The sequence below is a fragment of the Penaeus vannamei genome, chromosome 7 (assembly GCF_042767895.1).
Source record: "Penaeus vannamei isolate JL-2024 chromosome 7, ASM4276789v1, whole genome shotgun sequence".
NCBI classification, from domain to species: domain Eukaryota; kingdom Metazoa; phylum Arthropoda; class Malacostraca; order Decapoda; family Penaeidae; genus Penaeus; species Penaeus vannamei.
The window spans coordinates 19,435,739-19,448,238 of NC_091555.1; the positions used below are offsets into that span (position 1 = coordinate 19,435,739).

The following is a 12,500-nucleotide window of genomic DNA, read 5'->3' on the forward strand; positions in this document are numbered from 1 at the left end:
GTGATTATGGTGGTGGTGATGATGATTGTGATGGTGATGACGGTGGTGGTGGTGGTGATGGTGGTGGTGATTATGATGGTGATGATGGCGATGGTGGTGATGGTGATGATGGTGGTGATTATGATGGTGATTATGATGGTGATGATGGTGGTGGTGATTATGATGGTGATGATGGCGATGATGGTGATGATGATGGTGGTGATGATGATGGTGATGATGATGATGGTGATGATGAGGATGATGGTGGTGATGATGATAATGTTGATGGTGATGACGGTGGTGGTGATGAGGATGGTGGTGATGGTGATAATGTTGATGGTGATGATGGTGGTGGTGATGAGGATGGTGGTGATGATGGAGGTGATGAGGATGGTGATGAGGATGATAGTGGTGATGATGGTGATGATAATGTTGATGGTGATGGTGATGATGGTGGTGATAATGATAATGGTGGTGATGAGGATGGTGGTGGTGATGTGGATGATGGTGATGGTGATGAGGATGGTGGTGATGATGATGGCGGTAGTGATGAGGATGAGGATGCTAATGATGAGGATGGTGGTGGTGATGATGGTAGTGATACTGATGGTGATGATTGTGATGATGGTGGTGGTGATGATGATTGTGATGGTGATGACGGTGGTGGTGATGATGATGGTGATTATGATAATGTTGATGGTGATGGTGATTGTGATGATGGTGGTGGTGATGATGATTGTGGTGGTGATGAGGATGGTGGTGATGAGGATGATGGTGATGATGGTGGTGGTCATGATGATGATGATAATGATGGTGGTGATGATAATGTTGATGATGATGATGGTGGTGGTGATGAGGATGGTGGTGATGATGATGGTGATGAGGGTGATAGTGATGATGGTGGTGGTGATGAGGATGGTGGTGATGATCGTGGTGGTGATGACGGTGGCAATGGTGATGGTGATAGTGATGATGGTGGTGGTGATGAGGATGAGGATGGTAATGATGATGGTGGCGGTGATGATAATGTTGATGGTGATGACGGTGGTGGTGATGATGGTGGTGGTGATGATGGTGGTGGTGATGAGGATGGTGGTGGTGATGAGGATGGTGATGGTGGTGGTGAAGAGGATGGGGATGTTAATGATGATGGTGGTGCTGATGATAATGTTGATGGTGATGACGGTGGTGGTGATGATGGTGGTGGTGATGATGATGGTGGTGGTGATGAGGATGGTGGTGGTGATGAGGATGGTGATGGTGGTGGTGAAGAGGATGAGGATGGTAATGATGATGATGGTGGTGATGATGATGGTGGTAGTGGTGACGATGATGGTGTTGATGAAGGTGGTGGTGATGAGGATGATGGTGATGATGATGGTGGTGACGATGAGGATAGTAATGATGATGAAGGTGGTGGTGATGATAATGTTGATGTTGATGATGGTGGTGGTGATGATGGTGGTGGTGATGATGGTGGTGGTAATGATGATGGTGGTGATGAGGGTAGTGATGATGATGGTGGTGATGATGAGGATGGTGGTGGTGATGAGGTGGATGGTGGTGGTGAGTAGGATGGTGGTGATGAGGTGGATGGTGGTGGTGGTGGTGATGAGGATGAGGATGGTAATGATGATGGTGGTGGTGATGATGGTGGTGCTACTGATGGTGATGATTGTGATGGTGGTGGTGATGATTGTGATGGTGATGATAATGTTGATGGTGATGACGGTGGTGGTGATGATGATGTTGGAAAAGATGATGTTGATGTTAGTTAATGTTAGTGTTGATGAAGATGGTGATGATGGTGATAATTATGATAATAGTGAAGATGGTAATAGTGAAGATGCTAATAGTGAAGATGATGATGATAATAGTGAAGATAATTATGACAGTAATGATGATTCCATATTTATGCTGATGATAATACACATCAACTCCAACACAGACATAAACAACAGCAACTGTAGTACCATTTACGGAAATAATGAAGCCTATAAGCACCAACAGATTCTCTCTTGTGTTTTCCAGGTGTCGTATCAGTGACGTTCGAGTTGCCAGAGCTGCCGCCAGAGGGATGGTGGAGCGTGAGGGTCATCGCCAGAGGACAGAGAGAAGAGAAAAAATTCCTCGTCCACAAAATTTATGAGCCGCTTTTCGAGGTAAGTTGTGGGAGTGCGTGAGAGAGAGAGGGAGAGAGAGAGAGAGAGAGAGAGAGAGAGAGAGAGAGAGAGAGAGAGAGAGAGAGAGAGAGAGAGAGAGAGAGAGAGAGAGAGAGAGAGGGGGGGGGGGAGGGTAGAGATACATATATACAAACACACACACACACACACACACACACACACACACACACACACACACACACACACACACACACACACACACACATATATATATATATATATATATATATATATATATAGATAGATAGATAGATAGATAGATAGATAGATAGATCGAGAGAGAGAGAGAGAAAGATATACATATATATATATAGAGAGAGAGAGATGGAGAGAGACAGTCAGGCAGACAGACACACAAATAAGCAGACAGACAATTGTGATAATGAGGATAAAAATTATGATAATATTGATGACGAAAATAATTCTATTGATACTGCTTGCCGGGATGGTGAAGACATTTAATATACGATCTAAAGAAACGTAAACAAGTCGACCCCCAAAGATGAACAGTGAAGGCTAACTTATTAGCATTAAAAAAGAAGAAAACACACAGATGCACACACACACACACACACACAAGCACACACATACACACACACACATACACACACACACACACACACACACACATACACACACACACACACACACACACACACACACACACACACACACACACACACACACACACACACACACACACACACACACACACACCCTCTGACTATATTATATATTTATGTTTTACTTACACTTATTTAATAGTGATATCCGTTCGATTATATAATTTTCGTGAGAGCCACTTAAATATATACATTTGAGGTATCGCTTTATTAACATATGTCTGATGATGAATGCAGGTGTAATTGTCATAGGAAAACACCTGTTGGATGAAGACTGCGTAAATCGAGATAATAGTATAAGGAGAACATATGCCTTTGCTACATGTAGTCTCTCTTTTGTCTTAGAAAAGAAAATGAATGATTACGTAAAAGCCTGAAGTAAATGGATCATGTATTTTTTTCTTCTGTTTTCGCACTGAGCATTATCCCTTTTTAATGGACAAAATAGTGAAAGAAAGAAAAGAAAAATTAAACAAAAGATGAAGCTTGTGATAATAGAAAACAACTTTTCTGTTGGTTGCTAAAATGAGTTGAAATTCAAAGAGGCATAAACAACATTTAGAAACAACAAAACAACATTTAGAAAAAACAAAAGTCAATAGAATGTAAGCAAAACGACTCTATCATAAACAAGTTTACCGGGTACATGATTATACGAGTATTAAAGGATCAGGTTTACCCATTCAGAAATCACCTCTTCGCTGCCTTCATTCACCAGAGGATAAATATGCAAAGAATTATGTAATTTCTCTTCGCCAAAACAAAATACGCACGAAATTCGCAGACCGGTTTTAAAAATCCCAGACAAGAACTATTCATTGTGTACAAGTTTCCTTCTTGCTTTCTCTTTCTCTTTAAACATTTTCTTATACTGAGACTGTTTATGTACATCTTTTTAGTATGTTAAGTACATAATTCGGTGAGTTGTAAACATCCTTCTGATGGGCTCACTGCCTTCATAAATACGACAATAATTGTAAATAAACTTTAATAAGCAAGCAGAAAAAGCGTGTACAAATTTCACAGCCAAACCAAGTGTTTATGAAGCAATGTATAAACATATACGTAAATAACAATAATCATTAGGAAGAGGAAAGCAGATCTATTTAAGTGAACAGCAAAGCCCCAAATCGCTGCGTTCGAATGGCATGCTGCGTGATGGATTTAGCCTCGCCAGTGTCCGGATGAGTGTTACTGGTTAATATGTTCACAATACTGTCTTTCCTCTTCCGACCATTCATGCTGAAGCGGTCATGCATGCTTTTGTCCTTCAATATAATTCTTTGTTCGTGTCTCGTTTTCTCCTTTTTTGGCATATTTTTTTACCCCGCTGTTTATCGACTGTTATTGTGGTTGTTTTGTTTGTTTGACTTATTGTCTGTGTATTTCTCTCGCTTTTCGTTTCTTTCTTAAGGGTTTTATGTCAAGGAGTTTCAGGTTGCCTTGTCATTGTTGACTGCCAAAGCATTATCTAGATAATGTAATAATTATAGTACATATAGGCCTAGTAATTCCAAGAAAAGGGAAACCATTCTAAATATAAGCCATACACATAGCAAAACATTTACCCAAAGCATTTTAAATAGTTAACTGTATTATAAACGCTCTTTACGCTTTCCGCTTTCTGAAGTTTCACATTACATTGTTTCAGCGTAACCTAAGTTTACAGGACAATGTATAGAGTTGGTCGACATTAACAGAAAGAAAACCTTTTTATTCTCCAAGCAAAATGATGCAATAATGACAAGTCAAAGGTGATTGTGTTCCTTCAGTTTCGAGAGTATTGTCCATTTCATACGATTTTAAGAAAAATCGTAAGTGTTTAAGAAATTGTTTTTGTTGATGCAGACTATAATTGCAGTCATAGCAATTGCAATATCAACAGAAATGAGAATGAATATGACTAGAACAATGAAAGCACTTAGAAGACGAATCGAAAACGAAATAAAGAATAACAAAATAATACTAATGACTGAACAGGTAGATAGGCCTAATATCCTCTATGCCGAATCCTTACTTAGGTTCTCACTGCCTAGTTAGAAAATGTAGAATACCTTGAACCGGGATCCTGTAAGAAAAAGAATACTAAAAAATTCGAATACCTTTTCTGCATTGTGAAATGCATGGCAGTGTCTGGTATTTGGTCGCATTTGGCCTCTGGAGGAAAATATACCATGAGCAGCCGCCTAAAATATCAGACTTCCTTATTGCAAAGAAGTGCAGCAATGTGTGTGCTTGCGTCCATGCTCATTTGCAGTAATAACGATAATTAAGCAACAGTTTAAGCAAAATATATTAACAAAGGTGCTAGAATTACCGAGCTTCCTTAATGAACGAATTTTAAGTTGTTAAGAAGTTGTTACTATCTAGAGGGAGATGGAGTATTGTTACGAAAATATTAATAAAAGGAAATCAAGAAATCAATTAAGGATGATGAATGAGAAAATTCAGAAAAAAATAAGATAATAGTAATGGATAATCAAATACGAAAACGTAAATTGCGGAAAATGAATATAAATGAATGTGAAGTATTTTTTCTTTATTCTGAAACCTTAACTATTTCCTTACTGTCATACGTTAGAAGACCTAGAAGACCTTCAGCAGTGATTATAGAGAAAGAAAGAAAGAAAGAAAAAGAGCAAGCAAAAAGAAGAAGAAGAAAAAAACTCAAGGATGGGGATTTCCTATTTCGTGCGTTGCGTAATAAATGTAAATGTCAAGTATTTCTGCATGGCTTGGCCCTTAAAAAAAAAACGTACTATGAATAGTTGTCCCCCCCAAAAAAAAAAAAAAAAAAAATGTAAAAAAACATGAGACACTTAGATAGCATCATAGACGATTTATCAGGAATAATTATGTTAACTAATGCATTATATCGTAACCTGACAGAGACAGAGACGTTGATAAGAAAGAAAAACGGCAGTTAGATTAAGAAGATAATTCTGGCAGCACATAATAATAATGTAGGTCACGTGATACCAGTACCACCACCGTGGTATTACCTCTATGACTCATCATAAGTATGTTGTTTCACCTTTTTACCCTTGGTACAAAAAAGGAAAAAAATAAAAAATAATAATACGACAAATCCAGCCGTGCACGCTTTTTACCCTTAGTATAAAAAAAGAAGAAAAAATAGAAAAAAAATAGAAAGAAAACATCAGAAAGAAAAAAGAAAAAATAGAAAGAAAACACCAGAAAGAAAAAAAAATAGAAAGAAAACATCAGAAAGAAAAAAAGAAGAAGAAAAAGAACATGACAAATGCACGCTGGCGATTGCATGACCATTTCGCTTTGCCTGCGGATGTCAATTTGACTTCATGACAAAACCAATCATGACAGAGCTCTCCACTGCGAATGGACGTAATAAAAGCATTTGGAACCTACGTGGCGTTTCTATATATAGGATTCACGTTTGGCTGAGGGACAAAAAGATATATTTTATTATTCTATTTGCCGATTTCGTATCATTATCCTTTTTTCGTCTATTTTGTATCACCATTATCATTTTGCTGCGTTTCTTTTTCCTTTCCTTTTTTGTCAGCGTTTGTCTGAAGCGCCAGATGCATGCAGTGCAGAGTTGCATGCCTTTAGACTGCGGTCATGCCATAACACAGCACTTTACATTTGTCCTTGAATAGAGAGATCTTGCAGGACAAAAAATTAAGGTCGAAGGTTACTAAACAACGGATAAATAATAATGTATATACATATAAATGGTAAATATTGGGGTGGTGGATATGTAAATAAAGGCAAGGATGAATAGATACACTGATGATTGGATAGATATACGGATGGATACATACATACACACATACATACATACATGCATGCATTTATTTATTCTTATATACATAAGCAGTTAAACAGGCACATGCACACAACTAGAGAGAAAAATAGACAAACATAGATAAATAGATAGGTGGACATAAACAGACACACACTAAGACTGACACAGCTCAAGAGAAAGATAAATAGATAGAGAAAGGGGTTAACAGACGACAAACGGAAAGGCAAATAGATACATACATAGATATAGATAGATAGGTAGACAGATAGACAAAGAGACAGAAGAATGAACAGACAGAAAGATATGTGAATATCAAAAACTGTTCCCCAAATCCTAAAAGAAAAAAAAAAAAAAAAAAAAAAAACTAAACGAGATATCGAAGCCCACCGAGCCGTTTCGAACCTCGCTTCGCCTTTCCCTCCACACGTCTCCTCTTCCACCAGGTCTTCGTCGAGATGCCCTACTACGGCTTAGCAGACGCCGAGGAGATCGAGGGCACCGTGACAGGCAGTTACCTCAGCGACAAACCCGTGTCTGGAAATGCGAGTCTCACTCTCTACGTGAAGCAGCCCTGGACGCTTCCCGACGCTCACTTCGAGAGAGTCTCGTCGCAGTATTTTGAATATGTGAGAGCTCGGTTGTTTGCTTGCCTAAGTGTATTTATTAGTATTATTGCTATTATTATTATTATTATTATTATTATTATTATTATTATTATTATTATTATTATTATTATTATTCTCTTTGCATTTATATTTTAATATTATTATTTTCTTTCTACTTTTCATAATTTTCTTCTTTCATTTTCGATTTTTTCCTCTTTTTTTTCTTGCATCTCTTTGCCCTTTGTGTAAATAATCGTCAATTTCGTTTCTTTTTCTTGTCATGATGAATTTATTTAATCAAGCAATTAATACTATTCATGTGACAGTTTTATCTAATATCTTCACATATTTTTCTTTGCACTTTATATTTTCAATTCTATTTTTTAAATTCCACACACGTTTATCTTTTGATTCATTCACTTTCCTTACCTTCCCATTTCAAGCGTATCTCTCTTCCCTTCGTCATTTTTTTTTCTATTTTTAGATTTATTTCATAATTTAACTTTCGCATCCCTCAGGTGGACGTGGAAGAGGACTTCGCCTTCCCCATGGAGTCTCTGCTGGCCCACGTGGAGCAGCTGGAGGGCGCCGAGGTGAAGGTGGAGTGCGAATTCCATGACGTTTTCACCTGGATTAAAGCCAAGGGGAGCTCCAGGTAAGTGAAAAGGAGAGAGGAAAGAGAGAGAGGGATAAGAAAGGAGAGAGGAGAGAGAGAGAGGAAAGAGAGAGAAACAGGAAGGGAGAGAGGAAAGAGAGAGAAACAGTAGGAGAGGAAAGAGAGAGAAACAGGAAAGGAGAGAGAAGAGAGAGAGAAACAGGAAGAGAGGAAAGAGAGAGAGAGAGACAGGAAGGGAGAGAGGAAAGAGAGAGAAACAGGAAGGTAGAGCGGAAAGATAGAGAGACATGAGGGGAGACAGGAGAGAGAGACAGGCAGAAAGGGGAGAGGAAGGGAAAGAGAGAAACAGGGAGGGAGTAAGGGGGGGGAGAAGGGAGCGAGACGGGGAAAGGAGGAAGGGAGGAGAGGAAAGGGGGAAGGGAAACGGAAAATGAAGAAGGCAGGAAGAGAAATAGGGAGAGAGAGAGAGACAGAAAGAGAAAGAGAGAGAGTCAGAGACAGAGAAAAGGCAGTATAAAAGGCTAATAATGTCAAGGACACGTAGTGTTTTGACTGAGGGTGAGATCAAAGGTGACTTTCGCATCCTGGTTCAACTTTGATGATTCACCCTCTTTATGACTGTGATTTCCTCGGCTGTCTCATGTCGAAGGAAATTAGAAGGAGGACGTTAAGAAGGGGCCGTCGGTGCTTCGTAAAAGAGCCATGACGCAAGAGTTACGGATTCAGATAGATAAAAAGAAAGAGGAAAAGATAAGTGAGAGAAAAAAAAGAGTGAGTGAATGTGAGTGAGAAAGGTGAAAAAATAAGGGGAGAGAAGGGACTGAGTGCAAGAGAGAGAGAGAGAGAGAGAGAGAGAGAGAGAGAGAGAGAGAGAGAGAGAGAGAGAGAGAGAGAGAGAGAGAGAGAGAGAGAGAGAGAGAGAGAGAGAGTGAGAGAGAGGGAGAGAGAAAGAGAGAGAAAGAGAGAGAGAGAGAGAGAGAGAGAGAGAGAGAGAGAGAGAGAGAGAGAGAGAGAGAGAGAGAGAGAGAGAGAGAGAGCATTTTAATACAAAGAAAGGGTGAATGAGAAGGAATGAGTAAATCTCGCACAAAAAACATAGTTACAGATCGCAACGGTTAGTGACCCAATATTTTCGCTTCCAGAATGCGCATTATAGCCAACCGTGTCCACCTTGACTTCGTGGGTTCTCCGCCTTTCGTCTTTCGCCCAGGGATGCCCTTCCATGCCACGGTTTGCAACATTCTTGTTTGTTCTTTGCAATCTAAGCATATTTCGTTCATAAATTGTGCGCTACAAAAATCGTGTCACAACTTATCTGAAACGATATGTTTTGAATAGCAGATGACAGTATATTTGTATTGATGGCATATTGTTCGATATTTGATTGGTTGTATTACACCAGGAGCACCTGTGTATGCACTGTATATGATTAATTACCTGGGAAAAAAGTTAATGATTTGGGGATCAAAACTTTTACACTTCATCACATTCTGCGTGACTAGTGAAACATTAAGAAAAAAAGAACAGCAAATAATGATACGACATTAACAACAAGAACACGCAATATCCGCAATGTTAACAAAGACTCTTCTGCCCGTAGAAAGGCTAACAGAAATTATACATTTCTATTCTTAACACAGATTTCTGTTAGTAGAGAAGGCAACAGAAATTACATATTTCTATTCGTAACACAGACTCCTCTGCTAGTAGGAAGACCGAAAGAAATAGCGCATTTCCTTTCTCGCCTTCGTTCCTTCCCCCGTTTTTATACGCCGTTCCATCCCCACAGGTGTCAGCCAGGTACGTGGACGGGGAGCCCCTCGAGGCGGAGCGGCTGGCGGATTCCTCGCTGGTCGTCACCGCAACAGTTGGCACCAAGAGCGGCGGCTCCTACGCACTCCCGCAGGTCAGGATGGAAGGGTCGATGGTGTCCTCCATAACTTTGGGGTCCCTTGTTGTTTTTTTCTGTGTCCATTGATACAGCAAATGATTTATTTTTCTTTTATAAGCATTTCGTTGCGATTTCTACTAAACATCTCCGTTAAGGATTCATAACATGCATTTTGATAAAGTTCTCTTCCGAGAGAGGGAAATGGAGAAAGAGGAAAAGGATAACAAAAAAAGAAAAAAACACGCTTCAAATATCACCAATAACAGCCGTCGTTCCCCTCCTTCCGTAGGTCATCGTTCCCTCAGCCACGACCGCCCAGCACGACCGGGAAGAAGCCATCGCGACGCTGCGGGAGGCCCTGGATGAGAGCCTGGCGGTGCAGGAAGGCGAGTACAGGACGGAGGCGGAGATTCCCGACCTGCTGGACTACTTCGCCGGCGATAACGTTTTCGCGGAGTACAAGGAGAGGGGCATCTTCAGGTGTGTTGGGGAGGGAATTTTTTTTGTGTGTGTATCCGCGTATGTATGTATAAATGCGTATGTGTACTGTGTATTTGTGTGTATTTATAGCAACATAATACAGACGATGAAATATTTCTAATCCAGATTCCAAGTGAACCCTCCAGCGGACGCCGTCAGCCTCTCCCTCGACGTCGTCTACAGTGACAGCGACTACCAGGGCGCCGCCTCTGCCCAGGCCAACCCTCACTACTCTCCAGGAGACAGGTAAGTCTTATAGATAACGATGGTAACATTTACATACAGTGGCTAAGGTGGTACGTCCTCACAGAAAGCAGCTCTATCCCATATGGACCACGTTATTCGGTAAAATCATATATTAGTTTGTTTTCCCTATTGTAACGTCACTTATTTGATGCCGATACCAGATCTTAGCTCTCTTCGCTTAAATATGCATGTGTCTAGAAAAGACTGGTCTCAATTGTAGTATATCAATATGGCTAACAGTAGAGTAAATGATAAGAATATAGTAAATAAGTAGTTAGATGAACAAATTTACCCAAATGTTTACATTAACTGATGCAAATACATATAAACATATCCTTATTTTGTCTCTACTCAGGTACATACAGGTGACGTCCAGCACACACGAAGCAAAAGTGGGAGAATTCGCCGTCTTTCACGTCAGGACGAACTTCCACGCAGAGCATTTCGTGTACATGGTGAGTCCGTGATATACTCCGGGCTTGGTGTCGCCGCTGTCACACGTGCTATCGTCTTCATTAGGAGTAGTGATATAAAAGGGGGAGTAGAGGCCATTCTAAGAAGTAGAACATAATGAAATAGATAACAGATAACAGCTAATAACAGCAGTGTTTCGTGTTCTCGTTGGTGTTGTAATAATGCTCGTTGGTAGAAAAATTCACAATGCGCGAACTGTTTCCAATAATACTCGTTGTAATTATAGTATTACTTGGAGAAGTAATAGTAAGTGTTGCTGATTTATCATTGTTATTGCCTTTTTTTCTAAGAGCAGTAGTAACGGTAGTGTTAATAAGCATTGGTACAGTTACCACTTTTTTCCCTTAAACAATTACGCCAGAGTTGGCAAATGGATTGTTTTGAAAATAATGAAAACTTTCGCCTTGACCGAGATCACAAGGAGAAGCCCTCACTCCATTAAGATAAATCACCTCAGCCTTAATTACAAATACTTGACCTCCTCCCCTCCTTTCTCCTCAGATAATCTCCAAGGGCGTGGTGATTCACTCGTCGAAGGAAGTGACCGGCGGGGACAACGTGGTGACCCTCAGTACGACGGTGGGGCGTGCGATGGCTCCTCGGTTCACTATCTTCGTTTACACTGTCACGGGGCACGGGCACGTCGTGGCGGATTCGATCTCCTTGCCCGTCCAAGTGCTGGCTGACACGAAGGTTAGTGTGGGGTTGGATTCTTTTCAGCTTCGTGTGGTAACAGAGAGAGAGAGAGAGAGAGAGAGAGAGAGAGAGAGAGAGAGAGAGAGAGAGAGAGAGAGAGAGAGAGAGAGAGAGAGAGAGAGAGAGAGAGGGGGGGGGGGGATTAGAGTTGAGAAAGAGAAAATATGAAATTGATATAAAGTGTCCCGTGCCCTTACACTGATCCGCCAACCTACCACAGGTACATTTGTCGACGAACCAACATAAGGACCACAGCAAGAAGACGGTAGAGCTTGTGGTAGGCGCGCCCCCTGGTTCCTTCTACGCTCTCACCTGCCAACGGTTTTTAAACTTTAACAAGCAACATCCAAATGCTCTTTCGCACGCCCGCATTGTCGATAAAATGTCTGAGCTCGAGCCAACGCGCAGGTAAATCTACCGGTTTCACTAAGACAGTATGGCATCTCTGAAGCTTGTTGTAACTCATTACTTTCATTTAATTTACTCTCTATAATTTGTGTTATTTCATGTATATATGATCTGTTTAACGTGATTATATTTAAAAATATCATCGTGCAAACGCAGAATTTCATATTATTAAAGTTACCCATAAAAGTTTATTTTCTTTGAAATGAGGGACAATATAGAAAACGGCTCCCATTGACAGATAACTTACATATTTATCCATAATACTGTTATCTGCTAACAGTGTAAGACACTCATGGTTCTAATAATTCTATTCTGCAATTTCCAGATCTCTCCACTCGGTTCTACACAAATCCCGCGAGGGAGAGTTTGCAGACCGCCTAGTGAGTCTACCATCGCCTAGTTATGGCCAAGATGTCCTGGCCGCTTTTCAAGACGCTGCACTACTTGTCCTGACAGACATCAAACTCCAGCTCACACCTGGAAACGGTACTAGAAAAAGACGAATACAT

General features: G+C 40.5%; 1 protein-coding gene across 1 annotated transcript in view; it reads left to right on the forward strand.

Moving 5' to 3' along the window:
• Positions 1-12,500, forward strand: part of LOC113815696 (CD109 antigen) — a 92,940-nt gene that overhangs the window by 67,187 nt on the left and 13,253 nt on the right. Inside the window, exons 7-17 of the mRNA XM_070123604.1 lie at positions 2,011-2,141; positions 7,019-7,201; positions 7,699-7,835; positions 8,939-9,026; positions 9,586-9,702; positions 9,977-10,167; positions 10,294-10,413; positions 10,769-10,868; positions 11,389-11,580; positions 11,804-11,991; positions 12,317-12,477. Coding sequence (XP_069979705.1) covers positions 2,011-2,141; positions 7,019-7,201; positions 7,699-7,835; positions 8,939-9,026; positions 9,586-9,702; positions 9,977-10,167; positions 10,294-10,413; positions 10,769-10,868; positions 11,389-11,580; positions 11,804-11,991; positions 12,317-12,477 — 1,608 coding nt within the window. The remainder of the gene's footprint in view (positions 1-2,010; positions 2,142-7,018; positions 7,202-7,698; positions 7,836-8,938; positions 9,027-9,585; positions 9,703-9,976; positions 10,168-10,293; positions 10,414-10,768; positions 10,869-11,388; positions 11,581-11,803; positions 11,992-12,316; positions 12,478-12,500) is intronic.